This window comes from Marmota monax, unplaced genomic scaffold, assembly GCF_021218885.2.
Source record: "Marmota monax isolate L192 unplaced genomic scaffold, Marmota_monax_Labrador192_F-V1.1 WCK01_AAM20220418_F8-fsc00090, whole genome shotgun sequence".
Classification (NCBI taxonomy): Eukaryota; Metazoa; Chordata; class Mammalia; order Rodentia; family Sciuridae; genus Marmota; species Marmota monax.
Window position 1 is genome coordinate 594,315 of NW_026695219.1, and position 27,477 is coordinate 621,791.

General features: G+C 45.7%; 1 protein-coding gene across 7 annotated transcripts in view; it reads left to right on the plus strand.

The window, feature by feature from the left end:
- Positions 1–27,477, plus strand: part of Frmd4a (FERM domain containing 4A) — a 581,879-nt gene that overhangs the window by 545,335 nt on the left and 9,067 nt on the right. For all 7 annotated transcript variants that reach the window (XM_058575149.1, XM_058575147.1, XM_058575148.1 and 4 more), the window contains 8 exons: positions 6,853–6,986; positions 10,204–10,326; positions 13,231–13,459; positions 16,594–16,650; positions 19,548–19,785; positions 20,613–20,780; positions 22,056–22,945; positions 25,487–25,583. In XM_058575149.1, the coding sequence (XP_058431132.1) occupies positions 6,853–6,986; positions 10,204–10,326; positions 13,231–13,459; positions 16,594–16,650; positions 19,548–19,785; positions 20,613–20,780; positions 22,056–22,945; positions 25,487–25,583 (1,936 nt within the window). The remainder of the gene's footprint in view (positions 1–6,852; positions 6,987–10,203; positions 10,327–13,230; positions 13,460–16,593; positions 16,651–19,547; positions 19,786–20,612; positions 20,781–22,055; positions 22,946–25,486; positions 25,584–27,477) is intronic.

Below are 27,477 nucleotides of genomic sequence, written 5' to 3' on the forward strand. Positions count from 1 at the left end.
GCCACCGAGGCTCGGAGTCTCCCTGGAGAACCAAGCTCTCCCAGAGACTGCCAGCTGCCACCAAATGGCTTGCCTTTGAAAGAGCTTTGGTTGCAGCACTCTCTGAACTATTTCATTTCTAAAATGCCTAAGTCGGATGGAAAGTTTTCCAGGCATGCATTTTTTCATGTGAAAAATCACATTGAATTCACCGAGACAGTCCCCAGAGATACCTCGTGGATCCTGCCATCTGCAATGTGGCCTTATTTCACAGGGTCTCTTGGGTATCTCTGATGTAAGGAATTGATCCTTGAGGATTTGTCAGGGAAATAAATATCTCTTTATCATAAAGGAGAGTTCCAACCTTTTCCTCATATTTATTCCTGGGTATCTGCCAAAACTTCCCTTACGGCTTTTAGGGATCTGCTGGGAACATGCTGTCTTTGTTGTGTTTTTTGTTTTGTTTTGTTTTATTTTGTTTTAAATTTTTTTTACCCAAAGAGCCTAAACAAACAGGTTGTCATTTCTCCCCTTATTTTGAGGATAATAGATTTCTTGGTTTTGTGCTGGGCGGGGAGGCAAGGGGGGGCACTGTTTGTTTTGAATTTCCCCTCCTTCCAGAGAGGAAAACACCCCTTCTGCTCTCTGGAATCTGCAGGCAGTTCATCAGCATCCCGTCTAAAACACATGAACCAGTTCCTGATTGTGGCCTCCCTGGCAGGATGCGCACTCATATCCGGTGCTGAGTTGCCCACCTGGGGGAGTTAGGATGATTGGATCAGATTCTCCATTGCAGCTGAATGAAGAGACCCTTGCATGAGTTGGCCACCAAAAAGAAAGCAGCTGTTTCTGCTGGTGTCCCTCCACATCTGGCCTTCCATATGCAGCTGCCCAGTGGCCTGACCTCTGGGGTTCCCAGCTGGAAAATGGAAACCAACAGTGACACAGTCAGTGACTCCAGAGTGACCAATAAGGCTGTAGTGTTGGCCAGTTCTCTCAAAGATTTCCAGATTCTCTCTGAAAATGACTTTCTGACTTTGACCAAATCACTCAGTCTCTCTCTTTTTTTATGGTCGGCTTTCTCTTCCCCATTGGCCAGATTATTTCAATGAAATCCTTTGGATTAGGATTGAAATGTGATCATAAAATAGTCAAAGTCAAAACATGATATTTTCAGTCTACCATCACTCGATTAGATTTTTACTGAGCACCAACTAGGAGGAAAGATTTGCTGCTCTAATCCAATATCAGTTTCCCTGACCACAAATCCCATAGAGGCTTCACATCAGAGAGTGGGTGCAATCTGCAATCCAGGCTGATCATGCAGATGGCTCAGGGTTCCTGGCAATGGTATGCAGTTTTGCTTATCTTCTGCCCTCTCCTGGTGGGTTAATTGTGAGAGTTGGAAGCAGGGCTGCTCTTCCTGGCTCCCGATACCAACTGTACATGAAGGTGCTCCAGAGATTTCTGTGCTTTATCCACAGATCTGAAGAGCACCTTGGCTCCACCTTCTCCTTCCTTCTCCTACATCTTGGTCCATGCAGTACTACGGAAAGAATCTAGGCTCAGGAAGCAGATGTGATGGCTTCCTACCTCAGGTTACCATGGCAACCCAGCAGTGACCAAGGCAGAAAGCCACCCTCATGGAGTTTCCATTGGAGGGACAAAAGACACCACACAGACAAACTGAAATCCTGGTTCTGCCTCCCTGGTCTCTCATGACCTCTTCTCTGAGCAGGAGAACAATGTTTCTGTGATGCTCAGTGGAGTGTTGTATGTAGGAAGCTCCTGCTTAGGAGTTCTGGAAAAGCTCCTCCTGAGCTTCCCAAATTGATAGGGACATGGTGGTTGTATGTCAGCATCCCACATTTTCTTGCTTGTCCACCCAGTGTTTTTTCCCCTTTTACATTATGGGGCTCTCTGGAATTGGGGTGCCAAATGATCATAAAAGCCAGGAACACTTTTTAATAAAAATAACAGCTACTATTCATGTAGCACTTAATATGTTCTTTTTTTAATATTTATTTTTTTAGTTGTACACAATGCCTTTATGTTGTATATTTATTTTTATGTGGTGCTGAGGATCAAACCCAGGGCCTCGCATGTGCTAGGTGAGCGCTCCACCACTGAGCCACACCCCAGCCCTATGTTCTGAACTGACTTTTAGCATCTTCCAAGAATTATTTTTTAATTCTCCCAACTTTTTTTTTTTAAGTCCTGTTTTCTTCTCCATCTACCTGGAAGGAAATTGGGACTTAGAGAGGTCATGCAACCTGCTCAAACCCTGGAGCTAGTGAGCCACAGCACCTGAGCACACACTCAGAACTGTTGACCCTGAGCCACAGACTGCAGACTTCTGCCTTCGGAGGGTGCAATGCCAGTTCGGGTTTTCCAAAGAATATTCAGACTCTTTCCTATGAATTTGAGTGTTGCTTGATGCTAAGTGTTCATGCTTTAGGTGTGTTTTTCAAAAACATTCCTGTCTTCTGCTTTTCTTTGGGCTTTTCTGTACCCACTTGGTCAGACCTTTCCAAGCCCCTCTTGACTTCTGGTAGCCAAGTAGCTAAGCACTCTACCACTTACTACATCCCCAGCCCTGCATTAATCTTAAAGACAACTCAGATTAAACTCTGTTTAGCATTCAAGTTTACAAATATTTACTTTGGCCTGTTGATAAGAGGAAGTAAATCCTTTAGGCACTGGTTGATAATTACACATGCCCCTGGAGGCTGTAGCAGTAACTGAAATGAGAACAGAGTTGGCAGAATGTTTGTCTTTCCTAGAAGTTTGTGGGGCAAAGTAAAATGGCTAATGTCAGGAGGGGACTCCTGAGTAAGTTTTTAAGTAGTAGATTCTTCATGTTTGGGTGAATCTTGGAAATTAACATCATGGCCCCGAGAGGTCAGTAACCACAAGACTTGACAATGTTTCGTAGCAGATACAAGGTGAAAATCCAGCTGTCTGTTCTACAGGTCACTGCCCCTCTCAAAGAGATCAGATTTATATCCTTGTGTCAGTTCTAAGGAGTTAATATAGCACCTTGGGGAGGGCACATGCGCGTGTTCTAGTAACTGGCAGTGGATGGAGCACAGGGACGCAGAGCTTCCTTCCGTTCCCGAGTCCAGAACCATTTGCTGTGTGCTTTTGAACTTTTCCCTTGTGAGACTGCCATTGACTGAGCCCTGAGGCTTCTCTCTGACTCAGTTTCTTCCTAGAGCTCTCTGTCAGTCGAGGGGACTAAGGTGGCCAGCCACAGAGGGATTCTGCCCTCTAGGTCCTGCCTAACTTGCTGACTTCTTTTCTTCCTGTTCGACCAACAGTCTCAATCAGGGAGGCCTAGGAGGCCTCTGTGGAGGAGGCGGGAACTAGACAGCAGTACAGAGCAGTGTGGACTTCTCAGGATGCCCTTTGAACTCTTTCTGTGGAATTCTTCCTGGGCAATTGGCCACTTCTCCTCATGGTGGCCATGTGTGCCTAATGGCAGGCCACCACCCACAGGCTCAGATTACACAGACTCCGACATAGAGCAATGGTGAGAACAATGGATTTCCTTTTAAGACAAAAGGTAATGAGATATCTTTGCAAATGCGTTCTGACAGCCCACTCCTGAGACACATTAATGTGGAGCTGCTCTAGCTTCTTAAGTGTAGAGACCCCAAGAACCCCTAAATCTCCTTGACTCCATCCCCACCTTTATCTGCCGCAGCCTCAGAGGCATATCAGCAAACCCAGGGGTTCCAGAAACGTAGTTTAAAAATATTGCTTACGCCTAGATTACGTCTTTCTACAGCTGAGTTCTGGAGCCCAAGTCTTCCACTGAACTGCAGTGAAGTCCTTTTCTTTGACCAGTCCCTCCTTGAGCAACAGGGAAAAATAGTTTCAATGATTTCTCCCATTCTACTAAGGGTGTGTGTGTGAGGTGTGTGCTAAATGTACACTAGATGGAGGGTTTCCCTATCCCAAGCAGAGTGCTAAGAGCTACATAGCTATTATCTTATTTGGTCTTCACTGCAAATTCAGGAGGCCAGGTAACTTGCTGAAGGGTCACACGTCTAGTGAATAAACTTCATCAAGCCCAGATCTGTTTTACCCTCTATTCAGCTATCCAGTAACCACCCAAATCAAAACCTGCACAGCCAGAGAAGGCTGGCTCAGTTGCTTCACAGGGATTTCACTTAGTACTCAGGCTCTGTATCCCCCCTGAAGGAATTTCCAGGCTAAAGGTGTACAACAGAGCCAGCCAGCGTTCGTTTGCCAGCTATGTACGGAGCAGGACTCTGGGACCACTTAGCCTGCCAAGGCTCTCTTGCCCATCTTCTGTGGGTTTGGTATTGAGGTTGATCATTATAAATAATAACAATCTAGGTAGCATTAATGAGCCCTGTAACTCAAGGCCAATTTATAACTAATCCCATAACTAGAAACCCAATCGTCCCAAATTTGTGTGCTTTCCTTCCCAGAATTTAATGTTGTTATGATTTTTGCCATTCTTGAACACAGTTAATTCTTAGATTTGACTTAATAAATCATCATTTCCTATTGAGAGGTGAGGCAGGGGTGAAAGGGAAAACAATGAATTTTTTACTTGAGCTAGAAATCCTTTAATCTTCTTGGACCCAAGTTTCCCCAAGGCCTGTTTTTTAAATTTGAAATCTGACTTCCTTCCAGTATTATTTTACATTCTTAATATTTTTTTTAGATGATAGAACAGAGAGTACCTCATTAAATCTTCCTGTGTCTTCAGATGGGATTGGGTGACTATTACCGAGAGAACCAGATTAAGATTTATAATGATTCAGGCCTGTTGCTTTAGGTGGACATAGACTGGAGAGAGTTTCGTGCTGATAAGCACAGGCCAGTTGACTTATGAAGGTAGAAAAACAGAGCCATTTCAAACAGGGAGACTGCAATAGTATCCAGTGATGGGTTACATAAGCGTGACACCATGTGGATTTAGTGGATGGGAACCATGAGGTAACAGAGCCTCACTCAGTGAGGATCAGCTTTTGCTTGAGTTTGCTATTGAATGTGGAAACGTGCAACTGAAGCATGTCAAAATCCAGGAGTGGGTTACAAACGTAATTCAAAGCTTGGAAAGCAGCTTCACTTAAGGGTCAACTTACTGGCACTCTTTCTTTTCTTTTCTTTTCTTTTTTTAACTAAGATGGGTCACAATTTAAGTACAGCACCCAAGTATGTGATAGACAATGTTTATTTGCTTGTTCATTCAAACATATTTATTTGCTTCTGTAGAGCACTACAGGTGGGATGTTGCTATAGTGATAGATCTTCTCAATTTCAAGCTCAAAAGGGCTGGGGAAGGAAAAGGACAATAGCAGGTCAGAGTCAAAATGTACTTAGACATTGAGTGTTCTCCATTCTTAGGGATGCAAGAGTCTAGAAGCGTGTTTAACTGGGGGAATATGGATGAGTTTCCTACACAGGGACTTTAAATAAGAGAGTATATTTTGGGGTATGGTTTGATTAGCAGTGCTATTTAATGCAAAAGCATAGAAGTCCTTCCTAGCCTCAGGATTCTGTACCTCCTTGTTTTAACATTGGAAGAAACCAAACCAAATCGGTCGTTAATTCTGGAAATTCTGATTGGATCATCTCAAATCTGTCATCTGGTCACTGAACTATCCAAAAATTCTATTGTTTCGTATGGACATATAATTCTACTCCCCCACTTCAAATCCTACTGGGATTGCATTAATTATATTTTTTAGTTCATGACGAATTGACATCTTTAAAACATCAACCTTCCAATCCATGACCACAATATATATATATATATTTATTTAGGTCTCCATTTTTTCCCAGTAGTATATTATAATTTTCACTTGAGAGGTCTCTCTCATCTTTAATTAGGTTTGAGGTGGTTTGATGCTATTGTCAATAGCATGATCTGAAGCATTAAATCCATACCCAGTGACACGAGCCCATTTCTAATAGTTCTGCTCACCATGAGCAGAAGAGGAAAAATATTCATCAGTTTATTCTTTTGCAAAGTAGAAAAGGTCTAATAGCTTCACTGCAGGAAACCTATTTCAGGACCCAAACATCGCAGCCCAGAAATTATTCTTTTGGTCTAACTAAATTCTCTGGTTGGCATTTTAACTTATTTTCCTTTTGTTTGGTTCATAGTTTGCCTTCTATAAAGGTTTTGTATCTAGCAGCCTGTTCTTTGAATCATCACACAGCTACTCCATCCAGGAAAGCTTGTAAAAATATGTATAACTTCTATTAGGAAGGAATTTGCTCGTGACACAGTATTAAGTTAAAAAATAAAGATAAAATTTAGTTTTATTTTTTAGATATATGTGCTTTAAAAAAAGGTCAAAAGAAAATGCATAGCAGTGTTTAATCTCTGGCTGATTAGTTTACTGGCTATTTTTTATATCTGTCCACATTTTCAAAATTTTTGTGATAAATAGGAATGATCATCACACTAAGCCAAAAGTAATTAAATAACAACAAATTAAAATCAGAGTTTTTAAGTGAACAAAAGAAATTATTAAACATAAATTTAATGACTTGAACTTTACTTTCCCCCTTCATTGTGCAAAGTGTATTAAAATTTGCTAGTAAGATTAAAACAGGTGTGTGAGCTATCTTAAGATAATTGAGAAAGACAGACTTCTATTTCATGGAGTTGACTTTCCTGGCAGGCCTCTGACGAGTTATATATTCCATGCACTGCTGGTATCTACTCCTGAGACATGGAACTCCAAGCACCTGTTTTATTTCCCGACTCCCCTAATTCCTGGGGTAAAACCCATATCCACGGTGTGGACTCCAGTTAAATTCATTAGTGGTCCAGATGTGTGTCCCCCTGTCGGCTGCCCTAGTAACCCTGCTGTTTATTAACAGGTTCTCAGGAATCAGATAGCTCTCAGTCAGCCAAGAAGGACATGCTGGCTGCCTTGAAATCCAGGCAGGAGGCTCTGGAGGAAACCCTGCGCCAGAGGCTGGAGGAACTGAAGAGGCTGTGTCTCCGGGAAGCTGTAAGAGTTAAATCTGTGTTGTCTGGGACATTATTGCTCCTAAGTATGGACAGAAGGCAAGGGTGGGGACGATGCCGAGCGCCTCCCAAGGAGGGTTCTTGCAAAGGTTAAAAATATACACACCCCCATGATGAGCTTTGCCAGAAACAGCTGGAGCATTGGAGGGGACACCATCAGCAGGTCAGGTTGGTGTTGACTGACCCCACCAGGAGCCAGGTGGAAAGTCATGCTGATAGTTGCTTATCCATGCACGGTACACCTCAGTTTATAAAGCGCTTCCTTATGTGACATTACCTTATTGAATAGAAAGACTTGCAACTCAAAAGGTTGTGCTTGGATTTGTTATCTTATGCTTCCCTTGAGGATATTGCAGTTTGTCTTTGGACATCATGAAGCATCATTGGGGGTCGACAGGGAAACCAGGATGTCCCTTCAGATGTTCAGTAGTCCTCTTGAAACCCCATGATCGCCTGTTTCTTTAACTCTTTTATTTAAAAAAAAAAAATCAAATTTTAGCCTAGTGATATGTTGAAATCCTATGTAAAGCAATGTCCTCTCAAGCCTGTATCTATGCTAGTCTCAATTTTCAGAAGCCTATAGTCTCCTGCAGGCCACTTCTGTGTTTGTTGAAGTGTCCATCTCTACCTTAAGAGATGGTAAAGATAGTCATGACTTTCTGCCAGCAGGGTTTGAGAGCTCATTTTTTAGGATAATACACATTGCTGGGCACGTGTGTGTGTGCAAAGGCTTGTACGCGTGGACACAGTGTGGGGGCTGCTTGTGCTCCACATAACTTGACAAAGAGCTCTATTGGTAAATAGTTCAAAACAGGAAGTATAAAGAGACTCCCAAAGGAAGTCTGAGAGACTTAGTGTTCCCCTCCCCCAAATAATAATGCTTTGCAGCAGGAAGAATGAAACAAGGGCCACAGAGTGAGATCACATTACACTTCAACTTGGCTTAATTATGGTCTGGATTGATTTAAACAGGAGCCTGCTCAAAGCAGAACCACATTAGCACAAATCCATTGCAAATCTTAGGAAAGCACTTGGCCTCGTTGGGGGAATGTGCTATGTGATACTGTTAATATTAGCAACATTTTTATAAAGAATATGCTTGAAGGATTGAAAAATATGGGCTTTGGTGTCTGCCTTCAATAATTTGTAAAGTCTTGTTTTGTTTTTAAAAAAACAAAACTTTTTAAAAAAGGAAAAGTCCCTCGGCCCAGCAGGGAGTCCACATTCAAAAATGTAAGAAAGTGTCAGGGCGAGGTTCTCGAGCTATTAAGGTCTCACTGTTTCTCCTAAAAAACAAGCAAAATAAGGAAAACAAAGCTTCCGCTTTTTATGTTTGTTTTATTTTTTAAACAGAACTCAAGCAGAAGAAAGAGCCCAACAAGAAGTCAGTATATGTTCCTTCAGCCACCACACTAGTCCCTTGATGCTTCTGTAACAAGGGCTGGGGGTTTCCTGCTGGGTTCCTGGACTCACACAGGACTCCCCTCAGCTCAAGCCTAGGGAGGAACTGTTTGACCTCAGGAGCAGGGCAGCCAGAATGAAGTAGGCTGGGAGCTTTTGGCAGAATGTAAAGAAAGGAACCAAGCCGAGGCCCCACAGCAGTGCCTTAAATTACTGCTCTGCCATGGGGCTCTGGTTACGGACGAAATGAGATTAAATATCTGGAGAATCGAGACCTTGAGTCCTGTACCTTCAAGCAGATGGTGAGAAATCAGTAGCCTCATTTTAAAAATATATTTTAAAACCACAAACACTTTAGAGTTATAAATCCATGGCAATGTTAACAACCTCCCCCCTCCCTTTTGTAAATTTAAGGTACTAAGAAGAAAGTCCTAACAATATAAATCCCGCAGAAGGTTGTATTATTTATAGGCAGACTTTGAGGGGAACAGATGAAAAAAGTTGCTGAATAAACACATAACTACTTGGGAGATATTTGAACCACATTTTGTAAAAAGAAAGAAAAGAACAGGGGAGAACGTTGCACAGTGGTCATACTCAAATAGTTGGCCATTGTGCTCCAAAATGCTTACAATGAGGAAGAAAGAGTCCGAGGGGTGGATTTGGGTTTTCCCGCCATTGGACCATCAGGCCTGGGCTCCCCAGCACAAAAAGCTGTTTGTGTGTGTGATAGGGGTTCTGAGAAGTCACTTCTGGGCTCCTCTTTATCCGAGCAGCACCCTGAGCCTTTGTGCAGCATCTGCATTGATTTGGGGCTGCAAAGCTAGAGCTGGGCTTTGCCTGGATGTGCCCATTTTGCCATAGAAGGAACACAGTAGTTCCCTCAGCCTTATCCAATCTCTGGAAATGACTTCTTAAAGCTTCTGCCTGGCCTCCACTGTGTGGGTCCATTGCTGACTCCAACTGATCTCTATTCAGCCCAGGTGTAGCACACTAACAGAGCCTAATTCTAATCCTGAACTGTGCCTCAGACCCCCAGCCTTGACCCAGGATCCCTGTCACTCTGAGGGACTGGTAACTAAATTCACTGTCATTGTACTCACAATAGTTAGATTTCCAGAGCCCAAAATACACACACAACAGATTTAGTTAGTAGCCTAATAAACAGATTAGATTTTCAGTTTCTACTAAAACTCTTAATGGAATACAGGTTAGTGTCTTAGCCTGTTTCTTGAGTATCTGGCCTAAGTGGAATAATTATTCTCCAAGGTTAGCCTTGGAGAATAATTATGTAATAATGCACTTTTCTGGAATTTTCCATATAGATACCGTTCCTCTTTAAAAAAGAAAAACTCATTTGAAAAAACTCATTTTAGACTTAGATCTAAAAGGAAATATCTGACACAGTGGAAGGAGCACAGGGCTTAGAGTAGAAGGGCATCGTAGAAGATGCTCATGAGATCAGCAAATGAATGAAATTAGAACATTTCAAAAGTCAATAGAACTTTCGTTTACTTGACAGAAATTGATTTGGGGGGAAAAAACTTCACCAAGTGCATCTATTCTGTAAAGGAAGGAGGACTCACAAAGACATTCAAAGAGATGGAATTTCATTTCATGAGCTCTTGTTTGGCATAGTGCTTAATGCTCATGTTTGTGATCTCTGCGTTGCAGTGTGTGCATGTATTTGCGTGTGTGTGTGTGCGTGTGCGCGCGTGTGTGTGCGTGTCCTGGAAAGGAAACAAGCCTGTGCTCCACTTTGGCTGCTAATCACTCCACATGCCATTTCACATATGCAGGAGCTCACTGGCAAGCTGCCAGTTGAATATCCCCTGGATCCAGGGGAGGAACCACCCATTGTTCGAAGAAGGATTGGCACAGCCTTCAAGTTGGATGAACAGAAAGTCCTGCCCAAAGGAGAGGTGCGTTCTTCCTTGCTGGTGTTGGTCTTATTTTTCCCAGTAGCCCAGGGGCTCCCAGGTTCTCAGTAACTGTTTAATTCATTGCTATCCAAGGCCAGCATCTTCCCTTTTACCTTGACTTGAGTGAGCTGGTTAGTGGCTATGTGGCTTCCTGAGGTAGGATGAATTTGCTTGCCTTTAAACTTCAGATTTCTGTTAAAGTTGTTTGTGGAACACTCTAGACCTTTGAAAGTGGCTTAAATAAGTTTGGGGAGAACATTCCAATCACATTCATGATACTTGTCTTTTCAATGTTCTCCCAGCCTTTTGTTGCTCAGAGCCAGGCCTCATCTGAAAACACGAAAGAGGAAGGGAAACAGGCAGTGTCTACTATTGCAAAGGATTCATGGGCCACGGAAGAGCAATGAGGGCATGCTTCATGTGGCCCTAATTCACTTGGTTGCTAAAATCCCCACAAAAACCTGAACAAGTCGCTTGCTCTGCCCTGGCCTCACTTGCCTGTGTTTGGAAAAGCCTCATTTCAGTACAGGTTTTTATCCTCTTGGAGCTGAACACTGATCGAGGCAGGGGTGGAGAATTCAGAGCTAGGGAGAAAACAAAAACAAAATTAAAAAGTATTGAGTCTCCAGCTGGCTAATAAGTATCTAGGTTCAGTCCAAGAGAAGTGAAAAGCCAGGTTTTACCTTCAAGGCTCAGGGTCATGTTCAGGAAGTGTCTTCCCAAGTTTATTCTGAATATAACCCTGAGGGGGACCAAGTGTCCTGGCGCCAATGTTGGAGACACTCCTGAGACATGCAGTTTCAGATCCCTGGGAGACCTGGTGCACACACCTGAGTGCTTCATCCAGAATGAAAGCTCACCCAGGCCTCTTCCCTCTTCTGTGAAATATCATTCATGATGCCGATATCCTTGGGTTATTACTAGGATTAAATCAGATCGTATATGAAAAACATGGCACTGAGTACTCAATGTCTGCCTGATGCTTATTCAAAATCAGTTGCTCAAAATGGAGATGAAATGCCGGAGGAAAGGTGTCACTTAGGGGGCCATCTGATCAGCTGTATTTTAAATCCTAGTGGTCATTAGACTTGCCTCAAGAACTCCACCTCCCCTTGGTGCAGAGCAGATACCTGGCACTTAAACTTTAAAAGCACCCCCATTTTTAGTGAATGGTCCATACCCCCCTGGGCATCCTGTGGTCCCACTGTGGCTTTTCCTGCTTGTCGGTGGAAGCTGACTTCTGTGCCCTGAGGACTCCATGTGCCTCACATCTCCCTTACCTGTCCCTGCCCACTGTCTTTCCTAAGCGCATGAAAGGAAAACTCTGGAAAGTTACCCTGGGAAGGAAGAGAGTCTCTCTTGGCTCTCACTGCTTTAGTTTCTCCTGGAAATGTGTACTGCTTTCCTGTTCATATAACCATTTGCACAGAGTGGGCGTCCGGCCTTGTACTTGCCTTAGTATTGAGATTTGTCCTGGACTCGCACAAAACTCAGGGTCAGTGTCTTGAGCCAGGACTATTGTAACCACCTGGCAACAGCTGCTTGGTGGAGCCCAGTGTCACAGAATGGTCTCTGTCCCCATTTCAAGGCCCTGGGCAGGAATCCATGTCTATATCCTCCCAGCCAGCATTGGAAGGATTTGGAAGGAGTTTATTATCCCCTTAATAGTTCCGTTTGGCCTTCACCTTTTCCTCTTACTCCTGGTTCCTGCTCTCTTGAGGCTTCAGTGCTCAAAAGTAAATGAAATCAGGGAGGAATGTTGTCCTTGGTGAGGCCTCCAGCCTGCCACATTGTGCCCAGAAGCAAGAGTGTTTTATTGGGCCAAAATAGAAAAACCTGTTGATTCCGGCAAACATGGCCATCTCCTCCTACTGGGTTAGATCAGTTCTTGTCAGATGTTAGTGTGACTGCAGATTGCCTATGGCAAGATTCGTGGTCTCTCCTGGCCACTTGTGGGTATTGGGAGGAGCCACTGAGGCCTTGATCATGGGTTTATGAGCTATGGGGTCAGAGAGTCTACCCCACCTCTCTTGCAGGCCTGGGTGCAGCCCACGTTCCAGATCTGAGCTGAACCATGCTGCTTAGAGCTTCGGCTGAAGGGGCTTCACTGGGAAAGAGGAGAAGTAGAAAAACAGACAAACTGACACTTTGGGGGGACTGTGCATCACCCCCAAATGCTCACACATACACGTATGAGCAGCCTCCTCCCTGTTCCCTCAGCAGCTGGTGTACGTACATCAGCAGAGGAGATGACTTGCCCAGAGAGGCCAGCAGCAAACACTCCATCCAGGGAACAGCATGTCTGGGTCCTCCAGCCATATCTGAGATGCAGGACTCCATTTCTCCCAGGACTGGAACTCTGGGGGAAAACTCCTCCTAGCCAAAGAGATAGAGGTGGGAGGGAGCCAACCAAGAAGGAAGGAAGCAGGAGACCCTGAAACTCATCCAAGGAGCTGGGGGAAACTCACTCCGCCATCACTCACTGTCTGTGCCTCATGGAAGGTCATGTCATAGCCTGAGCAGGGCTTCCATGAATAGATAGGTCTGAGAGGGATTTGCAAATACATAGGTGAGTGGGTGTGTCCCAACTGGGATGAGGCACAAATATGTGAGACAGAGGCACATGTGGGTGAGTGGAAGAGATGCACAGATGTAAACAAACCTGAGAAGAATGATAGAAGATTCTAGAAATAACGCTGCATCCTATGCCCCCAATGGGAAGGAAATGATAGCCAGATAGGCACGAAGGCTTGCTGTTCATGAACCTTATTGGAGGCAGTGAAACAAAGCCAAGCAAGCCTTAGGGGGGCGGGGGGGGGGGGTCCTGGGCAAGGGGTGGGGAGGATGGGTGGCTCTCTGCTCAGAATCTCCAACAAGTGTCAACCACGGCTTTCCCTCCCACAGGAAGCCGAGTTGGAACGACTGGAACGAGAGTTTGCAATTCAGTCCCAGATTACGGAGGCTGCCCGCCGCCTTGCCAGTGACCCCAATGTCAGCAAAAAACTGAAGAAACAAAGAAAAACCTCTTATCTGAATGCACTGAAGAAGCTACAGGAGATTGAAAATGCAATCAATGAGAACCGCATCAAGTCTGGGAAAAAACCCACGCAGAGGGCTTCACTGGTCATAGACGGTCAGTGCCATCCAGGCCACCCCTGCCCCACTCCCGCACTAGGCCTCTCTGAACCAGACAGCAGATCTGTTCATGGTCCTAGGCTCAGCTCCCTGCATGGCCTAAGTGGCTGCTTAGCCATCCTGTGCCTTATTGTCCACCTGTGAAATGATGTGACAGCAAGTCACAGTGAACAAGTACATCTAGCTCCACAGATGAATAGCATTGTACAAACAGCCTCATTCCCAACTATTGATGGCTCCCTGAGGGAGCCTGCAGCCATAAGGCAAAACTGCAGCCTTCAGCAGGAGCTGAGTCCAGTTGACTGTGCTAGTCCCACCTAGCCTAGAGCTAGCTCAGGCTCTGCCATTCTCAGGGACCTGACCATCTTCCCCAAGTGTGGAAGGCAAGGTGGATGGGCGGTACCCAGCAGCAGGGTCTCCTGTATTCAACCAGGCCCTGCAGGCCACCTCCCCCTGCCAATTCTTTGCCCCCATCAAGCTGATTCTGTTGCTATCAAAAGAGCTATGACTTGGGAGGACTGGACTGTCCCCTCAGATTGCCTTGAACTCCAATCAGGATTGGGAGTTTAGATGGCAATGTTTGGTAAATTCTAGAATGAAATACCCAGAAAAACCCATCAGCAAACATCAAGTCCCCCTAGCTGTAACGGTTCTTTTTTTTTTTTATGAGAAAATTCTTAAAAAATGTATGTGAAATATTCTTTCTTAGTGTATGTATAAAATACTTCTGCTTTCCAAGCACAGTGGCTCATACCTGTAATCCCAGTGGCTGGGGAGGCTGAGGCAGGAGGATGGTGAACTCAAAGCCAGCCTCAGCAACTTAGTTGAGCTGGAACACTGTGAGTGCCTTCAAGGGGGCATAAGGAAGTCTCAAAGGAAGCCTGAGACAGAGAAGGGCTGGCTAACTGCAGCCCTGTTGGGAGTGGGAAGTTAACATGGTCTTGGCCAAGGAAGCAGGGTAAGGTAGAGAAGGATGGGCATTTCTAAATTCCTAGGGCAGAAAGAGTTCTTATAGCCAACTCCTCCCTCCTCTCCCTCTAGGAAGTCATGTTTTCATATTCTTTGACAGATGAATATGAAACTTAGTGAGGCCCTGTCTCTAAGTAAAATATGAAAATGGGTTGGGGGCACGTGGCTCGGTGGTTAAGTGCCTCTGAGTTCAATCCCCAGTACCAAAAAATAAATTAATAATAATAATAATAATAATAATAATAATAATAATGCAGTGCTTCTGTTCTAGAAAGAAGAATAGAGGCTTCCAGGAGCTGAGGGGAAGGAGGAGTTACTGCTTAATGGGTACTGGGTTTCAGTTTGGAGAATTAAAATGTTACCCAATCAGAAAATGACTGGCAGTGATGTCACACAACAGTGTGAATGCACCCAGTACCACTTATTGAACAATTAAAATGGTCAATCCAATGCAACTTACATTTACCACAATTATATATATGTATCTACAACCTAAAACTGTGGACTTACTAGGGAAGCAGTGATGTACTTGAGATAACAGAAGGCCAGAATCAAGGCCCTCTGTCTCCTAGGTGTCCACATCTGTCAAAGAATATGAAAACATGACTTCCTAGAGGGAGAGGAGGGAGGAACTGGCTATAAGAACTCTTTCTGCCCTAGGAATTTAGAAATGCCCATTCTTCCCTACCTTACCCTGCTTGCTTGGCCAGGACCATGTTAACTTCCCACTCCCAACAGGGCTGCACTTAGCCAGCCCTTCTCTGTCTCAGGCTTCCTTTGAGACTTGCTTCTGCCCGGCTTAAGGCACTTGGGGTGTTCCAGCTCAACAGAAGCATCCAGAGCCCCAACTGGGTAGGGCAGCTCAGGAATGACCATCTTGCTGGGTGGCCACAGGAAAGCCTACTCTTAGGTGTGCCTGAATGAGGGCTATTCTGTTGGGTCTGCTGACAGAATTGCTTTTTAAATCATTATCTGTGCCAACTCCTGTATCCTTCTGTCCACACCTTAGCTTTGGGTTTGTTTTTGTCCCCCCCACCCCACAGTACTGAGGATTAAACTCAGGCACATTCCACAATGGGGGGCTATAACCCTGGTCCTTTCTATTTTTTATTTTGAGAACGTGTCTCACTGAGTTTTCCAGGTTGGCCTAGAATTTGTGATCCTCCTGTCTCAGTCTCCCAAGTTGCTGGATGTATAGGTACATGCCACGGGCACCTAGCAAAAAGATAATTTCTTGCTCCTAGCAAGACAGTTTCCCTAGTGCTAAGGACTGAACCCAAGCCCTGGCGCATGCTAGGAAATGGCTCTACCACTAAGCTATATTCCATGACTTTTTTTTCTTTTCTTTTTTTAACTGCTCAAGAATCTACTTTCTATGGGTTGAAATTAGGCCCTCATTACGAAGGCCCACTTAAATCAGGAATAAATACGGTTCTGCTTAGCTCCTTAGCTTGTTTTTTATTTATTTATTTATTTATTTAAAGAGATAAAACACTAAACTTGAAATCTGAAGAGCTGGGAGAGGTTTGCTCACTTTGCCAGGAGATCAGACAAACTTCAGACAAACCCCTCCTTCCTGGGTGCACCTCAGTTTCCCCAGTGGTGAAAGAGGGAGGATTATTTTACTGTCTCCCTCTTGGGCGTGTTCTTAATTGAATGGTGTCTAGAGAGATGGAGTCTGTATTTAGCATGCTTGTTTTCTTTGCTAATGACTTCAGGAGTTTATTGAGAAGCCATTTATTGCCATGCGAGCAAAGCTAAGTTTCCTACCCTAGTTTCACATTTGTGGAATAAATAGCCGTTGACTTCCTTTGGTTTAGTCGGTACATGCCCTGCATTTGTGCTGGGACAATGATGTGGCTTAACCAGGCTGGGCAGCCTTTGTATTAGATATTAAGCTGCTCTGCACCACAGTATCCCGGGAACAAGAGCAAAAATACACAAAGATAGAAGTACGTTGCATTGTCAGGGGTGGGGAGGATAAGCTATTGACCCACCATGGGAACTATCAAAAGAAATGCCCAACAGCATTTTTATTACATTGTACATGTCCTTTCAGATTAGAAAGAGGATATGGGGGTGGCAAGCACTCTGCTCTTACAGATAGGGCTTTGTTTCGGGAATGTGCTAACATCATAGAATTTTGTTATTTTTGTCTTGCAGATGGAAACATTGCCAGTGAAGATAGCTCCCTCTCTGATGCCCTTGTTCTTGAAGATGGTAGGTTTTCTGTTTCCTGCCTTAAAGGTGGAGCACAGATTAAGCTGGGATTAATGTGTATGCATGTGGGCACAGCCTGGTACAGAGGCTCTTGCCAGGTGGAGGTGGCAGCCAGATTCCCTGCAAGTTGTCTCATTCGATAGTCACTATTTGGTCGGGACTCAAAGGTGCTACATAAACACGTTTATTGGAATTTTAGTATTTCCGGGGGCCCAGACCTGAGATTTGAGGCTATATTCAGCGAATGGTTACTTCACTTTTGTAGCAGACAAAATCACATTTTTAACTAAACAGAATCTACAACCTGTGCGTAGTTTCTTTTTGAATGTTCATAATATGAGGAGGAGATTGAGTTGGAGCACAAATCAAAGGGTGACCCCACTGGGAAAATCTGGGGCTAATAGAAAGGAATAAACCAAACCTGTCTCTTCCTGAGACCGTAGTAAAAATCAGAGGCCAGATTCTCCTTCAGACCCCTGGCCAACCTTGCAGGTTGCCTCATTATTTCCCATGGAACTCTTCAAACCTGGTGGTTACCAGGACATTTTATTAGACAATTCTTAGAAAAACAGAGCTGCATCCCCAAACCTACCACCACCATCACCACCATCCCCAGCGGAAATAAGAAATCCAAACACAGGACCATATCTGAGAATGTTCTTGTGGATGTCAGAGCAAAATGTTGGGAGGCAAGGGCATTAATTATATGGAAATATATTAAGTGGCAGTTAATTCTCTTGCCCTTTAGGAAAACCTCAGGCGGGCGGTGATAAGTGGCTATTCAGATGGAAAACATAAAAGGCCTACCCAAGTGGTAGTAATAATGATAACTGCAATAATAATAATGATTGTTCTTGATGTGGGGAGAGTCTGGTGAGTTATTTACCCAGTTGTCTTGGCCCTGCTATTAGAAATCAGATTGTAATATTTTTATTGTCCGCTTCATTATGTGGGTGTGGAGGACACAGGGCTCTCAGGGAACAGGAAGGCTTGTTTTGAATATCAGAGACCCCAGTCCTGTTGTTGACCCCTGATATCCCAGACTCTCCTGGGGAGGGAGCAAGAGTGAGTTAGTGAAAACCCTTTGTAATACTGTAATAATTTGTAATATTGCCAGAGCAATAGACAATATTGCTATCCGGAGGTATCATCTATGATCATAGTTTCTTCCCCATGTCTCAGAACTTTGGACTTCCTGAGGGGTGTCACTGCCTCCCTGCTCCCATTGCAGGCTCTTCCTTTCTTGGGACTCTTCCTGCCCTGAATGGAGGGACATAGAAGGAATGGAAGCATCACAGAAATCCAGGCTTCAAGGTTGAGAGGTTGAAAATTAAGCTATAAAAAGATGAATAGTTCAAAGTGGATGTAAGGGGTGCACAAAAGGTTGCTGGGGTTCCCCCTCCAGTTCCCCTCCCTTCCCAGCAATCACCGAGCAGCTCCCTCCCGTCACCTCTCAATGCCACCCTGCCCCAGGTTCTCATCACCAGACCTCTTCACTGGTCCTTCCCAGGCCCTCTTCCTGCCCTTCCTGAGGCCAAACCTGCCAGGTGAACAGTTCTAAAGTATGATCTTCACCCTGGTACATCTGTGCTCAAGATGTCGCAAAGGTTTCTGGTGGCTTGCAGACCAAATCCCAGCATCTTTGAAACTCAAGACCCCTACAGCTGGGCTCGTTGCTCATTGTGGTGTGTCCACAGTGGGTACATTCACACAGTGGGCCTGCTGTACCTCCCAGATTGCCTCCCTTGCTCTCCTATTGCTCTTCTCACCAGTTGCTGCTGCCCCTAGGTGGCCCCTGCTGCTCGCACCCACTGTGCTTGCACCCACGCCTTAGCTCAAGTTCTTTCCTTCCTCCTCTGCGCGTCCACCGCCTTTCCACTGCCGGAAGTTCCTCCCCAACCATATCTGCATTCTCCAAAAGTCCCTGAAGGCTGGTAAAAATTTATCCCCTCCCCTTCCAAGAAAATTCAAAGCAGTTCCAACATTAAAAGTAATCAGAACATACCAGGTACAGGGGTGCACACCTGTGATTCCAGCTACTTGAGAGGCTGAGGCAGGAAGATCATACGTTCGAGGCCAGCCTGGGCAACTTAGCAAGATCCTGTCTCAAAGAAAAAATCAGAAAACACTAGGGATGTAGTTCAATGGTAGCACATCCATGGGTTTAACCCCCCAGTATCCTCAGAACAAATTAAAAGAGAATGTAGGTAATTGAGGTGGGGGGAAGCAGAGAGTAGATACCCAGATCCACGAGTATATAATTACACTTGATAGATATATTTACATTCATTTTTAATCTCCAACAACTGCTTATTGAGCACTTACTGTGTGTCAGCTGTCATTCATGGCCCTAAGAACTTAGCAGTGAACAGAGCCAACAAAATTTTCATGGAGCTTAAATTGCTTCAAAGCCTATCAGACATTTAATGTCTCATGAAAGAAAAGTAACAGGTCCCAGGATTTAGCTCAGTAGTACAGCATAGGCCCCGGGTTTGATCCCTAATACCAAAAAAAAAAAAAAAGAAAAGAAAAGAAAGAAAGAAAAAAGTTGCAATATAATAAGTGTTAACTGCATTTTGCTGTTTGGTATAAAGCAAACATCTGTTAATGGTCTTGAATAAAATTCAGACTTTATTCGTTTCTAATAAAAATGACACCTCTCTTCCCATTTAATTTTGTTTGAAGTTTAGGCTTGGTTGACTCTGGCTTGGCTTGACTTGGCCTCATTGTCTTGGCAACTGGAGGAGAGTGATGAGGCCAGCCTGAGTGAAGCAAAGGTGTTATTTGCCTGTGCGCCTCCCAGGTGCTGATGTTGGTGGCACTGGGGTGGCAACAGTGGTTCAGAGTTTGTGGAAAGGATGTTCCATTCTCAGTTCCTCTGTCTTTTCTCTGTGCAGAAGACTCTCAGGTCACCAGCACAATATCCCCCTTACAGTCTCCTCACAAGGGACTTCCTCCTCGGCCACCATCGCACAACAGGCCTCCTCCTCCCCAGTCCCTGGAGGGACTCAGGCAGATGCACTATCACCGCAACGACTATGACAAGTCACCCATAAAGCCCAAAATGTGGAGTGAGTCCTCTTTGGATGAGCCTTATGAGAAGGTCAAGAAACGCTCCTCTCACGGTCATTCCAGGTGAGTCGGGTAGTGAAGCCCAAAATGAAGTCACTGTACACATCTGGACAGAATCCAAGAGCTATTCCAAATAGCACCCACAAATCCCAAAACTCAATCTAGTTCCTCTTTACAGGGTTTGCCTTTCAGCAGTGCTGTTCTCACAGCGCCCTCTGCTGCTGACCCTCTTGAGGTGCAGATGTTATCCAAAGGGTTTGGCTTAAGCTCAATGTGTTGGCAGATGGCTCTAATGTTGTTAAATTCCACAGGAATTAATTAGGAAATCTTAGGCAGCACTCTTCAAAAAAAAAAAGGCAAATGAGAGTCCACTCATAGGAATTCCAAAGTGGTTCAGAACCCTAAACCATCTTCCAACAGAATTCTGGAGCCAACAGCTGTAATCTGAGCTGTACATTATCAGCTCATTTCTTGGCTAATACTGTAAAGAGAGGTTTTTTTTTTTTTTTGGAAGGCATTTTTGGTCTACTTCTCTGTTTTTCTCATTTCCCTTAATTACACCCTATAAAGCTCCAAGTGGGTGCCCCGACAGGTATTTGTCTCTTGGAAAACAAAAACCATAAGGAGAGGGGCTTCACAGAATTGTCACACTATTACGAGAAGGCGAAGGAGAGTGTTCATGTCACATTGCCTGCAGGTGTGGGGCGAAGGGACAAGGCCCCCCACCCACTGCTGGAGGAAAGGCTGGAGACCACAGTAGAGGCCTGTGGGAGCAAGGGCGGGAGTCCTGGCAAGCTCTCCCCACACCGAGATCCCTGTCCAAGCTAGTCAGACTGCTGGGGAAGGTTCGGCAGTCGGGAAGGACCAGCATGGCTTCCTTTGTCTTTCAGCAGCCACAAGCGCTTCCCCAGCACAGGAAGCTGTGCTGAAGCAGGAGGAGGAAGCAGCTCCTTACAGAACAGTCCTATCCGCGGCCTCCCGCACTGGAACTCCCAGTCTAGCATGCCATCCACACCAGACCTGCGCGTCCGAAGCCCCCACTACGTCCATTCCACAAGGTGAGTCCACTGGGCTTTCAATCCACTCACCTTCCTGGACCAGCCCTTCCTTCAATGAAGCATCCCTGGCCCGATTAGCCCAAATGCCAGGTGAGGTAGAATAAGGCCTGAAACTGTTAGGCAGGTTCTCTCTAAATGAAGCAGAATACACAGCTGGCAGCAGTGAGCTTACCTTAGTGTAACTGAAGTTAGAGACCACTGTCCACACGCAGTAACACGTGGAGACTACTGGAGAGTCCCCAGGCTCCCAGAGACAGTCAAGGAGGACTGAGCTTTACCAGTGGAAGCAGAGGAAGGACAGGATGCCAGGGTGGCCTAGGAAGAGCAGGGACCAGAACAACTGTGCACTGATGGGAAGGTCTTCATTTGATAGTCCTCATGTATCTTTTTGCCAAGCCCTAAATTTATTTGGTACTTCCTTTAAGGCCTCAAAATGTAAACTTGTGAAGAGCAAAAGAAACAGGCAAAAATTAGGCTTTCACGAATCGCACATTCATTTTCTAAAAAGAAGCAAAACCAGGTTGTGGAAAGCCATTTGGTGGAGGCTTCCAGTTCTACCTTAGTGACAGAACAAGAGCTCACTTCTGCCGGTACATGGCCAAGGTGAAATTTCACCTGTAAATCCCATCATTTGCCCAGTGATACTGATGGATAATTACAGTGTGAACTCAAATAAGCAGAATGAATCATAGACAAAGTAATAGTATAATTCACATCATACATCTTTAAGTGTTTTGGTGTTCCATGGATCCTCCACTTTAGCATCTTCACAGGAAATGAATATCCATTTATGTGAGTTTAATGGTAACATTTGGTTAAACCACATGAAAGGGCTTCTGTTGAACTTTTTTTTTTTTTAACTTACAAGAGGGTTATAAAAGGGTTTAACATAATACTTAAATTAGTGATTCTTCGGTATTGCCTGTATCTACAGAATCCTTTCCTACCTTTAAAAAAATATTTTAAAGCTCAGAACGTAGGAGGAAGTCCTTGTGTGAGTCCTAGCACAGTCCCACCCCCAACTGGGAATCAAAGCTGAGACTCCTGGCCCCACCTCCAGGTATCAGCAGTTCCCTATTCAGGTGCGAACTGGGGAAGCACGCGGATTGCTAGGGCAACCCCGCCTAGAATCCCAATTTCCTAGACTTCCTTTGCTGGGCCCTCTGAGCCTGCGTGTGCTTTGTGCCTCCAAAGTGCAATGAGTGAAGGCGTCCAGCGGCCTCCTTGGCACCCTTTCCCCTAGAGACCCCAGACCAAGCCCGCGTCTCCCCGCAGGTCGGTGGACATCAGCCCCACGCGACTGCACAGCCTCGCACTGCACTTTAGGCACCGGAGCTCCAGCTTGGAGTCCCAGGGCAAGCTCCTGGGCTCGGAGAACGACACGGGGAGCCCCGACTTCTACACCCCGCGGACTCGTAGCAGCAATGGCTCAGACCCCATGGACGACTGTTCATCGTGCACCAGCCACTCGAGCTCGGAGCACTACTACCCGGCGCAGATGAACGCCAATTACTCCACTCTGGCAGAGGACTCGCCGTCCAAGGCGCGGCAGCGGCAGCGGCAGCGGCAGCGGGCTGCGGGCGCGCTGGGCTCGGCGAGCTCGGGCAGCATGCCCAACCTGGCCGCGCGCGGCGGCGCTGCGGGGCCGGGGGGCGCGGGCGCGGGCGGCGGCGTGTACCTGCACAGCCAGAGCCAGCCCAGTTCGCAGTACCGCATCAAGGAGTACCCACTGTACATCGAGGGCAGCGCCACGCCCGTGGTGGTGCGCAGCCTGGAGAGCGACCAGGAGGGCCACTACAGCGTCAAGGCGCAATTTAAGACCTCCAACTCCTACACGGCCGGAGGCCTGTTCAAGGAGAGCTGGCGTGGTGGCGGAGATGAGGGCGATGCGGGCCGCCTGACGCCGTCGCGCTCGCAGATCTTGAGGACTCCGTCGCTGGGCCGCGAGGGCTCCCACGACAAGGGCGCGGGCCGGGCCGCCGTGTCGGATGAGCTGCGCCAGTGGTACCAGCGCTCCACGGCCTCGCACAAGGAGCACAGCCGCCTGTCGCACACCAGCTCCACCTCCTCCGACAGCGGCTCGCAGTATAGCACCTCCTCCCAGAGCACCTTTGTGGCGCACAGCAGGGTCACCAGGATGCCCCAGATGTGCAAGGCCACGTCAGGTGAGAGGGACGGCTGGGTGATCTGGGTGCCATCTACCAGGAGGTCCCCTTAGACCTCACAGTGGGGAAGGAATCATTAATTCTGGTCACCTTGCTGTCAGATGTAGGAGACCTGCATCTGCGGGACTCTCCCATTCTAACCCTGGTCTTGCGGAATAAAGGAAATCTGACCTTCCATAGTGGACTGAGGGGCAAATCATTCCTCCAGCCACTTTCTTGTAAGGACAGACATCTGAGAAAGTTATGTGAAGTGGTTTCTCAGAATTTATCCGGCCAAGGCGCCTCTTTATACCCCTGCAAAGGAAAGTTGGGTGGGGGATGGACTTGGATCTTGCAGCCTAGAGGTTTCTGGTAGTGCCTCCCAGGTGGGGATAAACTGGCTGAGGAAAGAAGTGCTCTGTGCTCTGTATTTGACATGGATATCTAAATGAATACCTCTTGACTGCTCCTGGCTTTCCCATTTCAATGTTATGATACAGCCACAAAGTAATTTTTATAAAGTGCTCTCAGTCCCCTTTATAGTACTACTGAAAACTTCCATAAACTAACGTTTGCTTTATATTTTTGTACTCAGAGCATTGAGCAGTACTGAATAGAGTAAAAATGGAAGAAACCATTCTTTCCATTAATAAGTTTTAGAAGTTACTCTAAGAAATAATAATGGTAAGGGCTGGTGTTGTGACTCAGTGGTAGAGCACTTGCCTAGCACATGTGAAGCACTAGGTTCGATCCTCAGCACCACATAAAAATAGATATTGTGTTCATCTATGACTAAAAATAAATTTAAAGAAATAATAATGGTGATAATAACCACTACTGGTCCATCAGTGACCATGTGCCTCATTGGTCATATACTCATTTGCATACTTGCACCACTCATAAACAGGGTGACAAGAGGTTCTACATCCCCCTGACTTGTAGGCAAAGAAAGTGGAAGAGGATTTTGAGATAGAAGTGATAAAACTGCAAGAGTAAAATGGGAGCACAAACAGGAGGAGCTCCAAGTCAAGGACTGACTTGCTTAAGTAGGAATAATAGTGGGGAGGATCATCTTGGGGGACTGAAGGAGATTCTTGGAGTCTGGAAGAGACCAGGGCAAAGTGGAAGAACTGGTATGCCAGGCTTCTGCATTCTGCCTCCACATCCCCCAGTGGCTCAGTTATTAGGGTACACTGGTCATATGAAAAACTTCAGAGACCAGAATAAAAATGATTGCAGTAATCACAAGCGTGCCATGGATTCCAACATCCTACAACTTTCTTCATGTTTCTTGGTCTGTAAAATCGACCCAGTGAAATTTACCATTGATTTCCCAGGCAAGTTTTGACAATGGACACATTACATGTACAATTTAGGGCATGATTGTGCGTGACCCTTAGTTCTGGCAGTTTGTAAATATCAGTGGGTAGGCATGCTTATGTTTTCTATCAAAAAATGCAGTGCTCATCTAGTAGATCTGCTTTACTTAAAGAGATTAGGTAGATCTTTTGGAACATATTTTAGGCTCAAAACTTTTAGGAAGCTGTGTTTTAGCTTTTTCAAAACAGACCAAAAGATTTGACTGGGACAATTTTAGAAGAATAAAAGTTTATTTTGGGGCTCACAGTTTCAGAAGTCTTGGTCCATAGATGGCCAATTCCATTACTCTGGGCCCAAATCATGGCAGAATGGTGTGGTTGAGGAAAGCAGCTCAGGATATGGCACCAGGAAGCAGAGAGATGGTCTAAGCTCAGCTTACACAATATATATCCCAAGAACACCCCCAGTGACCCACCTCCTCCACCCTCAACCTACCTGCCTATAAGGGAATTAATGTGCTGATTAGATTAAGACTGTCATAACCCAATAATTTCATCTCTAAGCTTTCTTGCATTGTTTCACACATGAGCCTTGGGGTGGCAGGGGAGGGGGGCAGGGGATGCCTCATATCTAAACCATAACAAGCTGTATCTAAGGTTGACTGAAGAAAAGGATTCCATTCCCAGGAAAGCAAAGGATACATCTAAGTAGGATTTACTCCTGCTGAATTCCCCCAACTAGACTTGTGTTGTCCACATCAACAAACTCTCAGTAGTCAGATTTGGATGAGTAAAAGTTCTGCCTGTTTTGAAGGGTACTAAAATAGCAAATGGTGAGCCTGAAACAGCAGAGAGAGCAGGCTCAGAGAACTTTCTGGAGGCTCTGTCATAGAGGGGAGCATCATCTCTATCTCTCTGCTTTCCAGAGAAAGTTCTTTCTGCACTAGCCCTGCCCAGTTCTCCCTCAAAAGACTGTGGAGCATCAGGTTGAGACCTAGGAGTCTGAATGGAAATGCATGGTTTAGGGGAGAAAATGCAACAGGGGGATACAGGAGTGGGGGCAACAGAGATGTTTCCCCACTGTGACTGCCATCGGGTCACTGAGACCCTACTGTGGGGTCATGTCCTGCATCCCTGCTAATTGTGACCCCTAACCATTGAGGTTGCATAGTCCAATGAGTCCTAAGCACCCTTATCAGGTCTGACCCGTCTTCTCCATCTTTCCCATGTCACCCACATACAGCTGCCTTACCTCAAAGCCAGAGAAGCTCAACACCGTCAAGTGAAATCGGAGCCACCCCCCCAAGCAGTCCCCACCACATCCTAACCTGGCAGACTGGGTGAGTTCTCCCTCCAGTCCTTTAACCTGGCTCTTCTTCCAGGTTCCTGACTTGTCATCTGTGTAAGGTCTTAGTGACATAAAGCTATGTCATCGGAAAACTGCTTCCTTGCCAAAGAAGCCCCATGACTTGCTGTCACCTTCTGCCCTGCCTCATGGCCCTCTTTTAGGAGTGAAGTCAGTGTGGTCTCTTTTAAAGTAGGTAGTGATCCCCAGGACAGGGGAGGTGGAAGCAAGTAGGAATGTATTTCTTTGGTCAGGATTCCAGACAAGATTTGATTTGGGTTTAGTTGATACCCAGGCTGACTCAAAATGCCAGGCAAAAATGTCAGAGGGGAACCAGGTGCAGTGGTACATCTGTATTCCCACCAACTCAGGAGACTGAGATAGGAGGATCACAAGATTGAGATCAGATGGGAATTTAGCAAGACACTGTCTCAAAAGGAAAAATAAAAAGGGTTGGGGATGTAGCTCAGTGAGTACACCTGGCTTCCATCTCCAGTGCCACAAGAGAGAGAGAGAGAGAGAGAGAGAGAGAAGAAGAGTTAGAGAAGGCCCTGTGGTATACACAGGCCAGGTGTTTCACATGCTTCTCAGTGTATTCATTATCTTAATAACAGGATACATCTTAAAAAACAGGCATCTGTCCAGGCCAAGCACTGGTCAACAAAGGGGATTGGGCACCTTGAAACCTTTAAATAGAAGCTGCCCATGGCAAAATATATGCAACCAGAATTCAGCTCCTTTTGTAGCTTTAAACATAGGCCTAGAGTGCTACAATCTGAAGCCAGTAAAGCTGTCATTATCTACCAGAGGTCCCACAGGTACAGGTAACCTGCTTTATGCTTCACCTGCTGCCTCCCCTGTCTCCTAAGCCATTGTCTCTTAATATTTCTTGGTTAGAGGAGCAAGGGGGTCCCATGTCCAGCTTAATCCAAAGTTTCTGGCTTGCTGGAGCATTGGTGAGGATGTGTGGAAAGTTTGACCGCCATCTGTGAGCTGAATCACAAGAAAACCAGTCTTGGCATTGGCTCTGGTGGCCAAGTCTCAGACCCCCGTGGTTGGCATTTTTGTTGCTGCCAGTTTATCTGTAGTGACTTTATGCCAGGCTTCCTGGAGCCTTGGTTTTGATGTGGAGAGGCGGAGCTAACACTTATTGAGTGCTTGCTGTGTACTCAAAGGCTGGGAGCTTCTTCTAACGTACATGTGCTGCACCCTGGCAAGGAGAAGATCTGGATCTATTGATTTTACAGACTAGGCTCAGAGAAAAGCAGTACTTGGCCCAAAGTCACACAGCTGCAGCTGTGACCCCCAAATCCTGTCTTTTCTCCACAATGCCAGTGGTGGAAAATGAAAAATTGTCTGAAAATGTGGACCCTCTAGACCAGCAGCGTAAGCCTCCCCTGATTTGTCAGAAATGCACATTCTTGGGCTCAAGGGGAGCTTGCTGAACTGGAAACTCTGGGGTGGGCTCTAGAGACTGTGTTTTTTAACAAGCACTCCAGGTGGTTGTGAAGCACACTCAAGTTTGACACCCACTGCTATCTCATGCTGCCTCTCATTCCTTTGGAATTATGAGACTCCATAATCCCAACTACAGTGTTCTTGTGACCATTCCTACTTATCAGCCTTTTGGCAGTAGCTACCCCATCTTAATTACTGATCACTAACATTCACTTCCATGACACACTCAGCCCAGCTCTAGCCTGTATCTAGACAGCCACTGCAGGTCTGAGAGTGCAAGCATGTCCCCAAGATTAATTCGGGAAAGAATGACACACTGTATACATGCCTCCAGTGGCTAAACCACCTCATTCAGATAGGGAGCTTTCAGATCTCAGTATGCCTCTCTGGATCCTCCAAAGTTTCTGGATCATGCCCAGTCTCACCTCTTC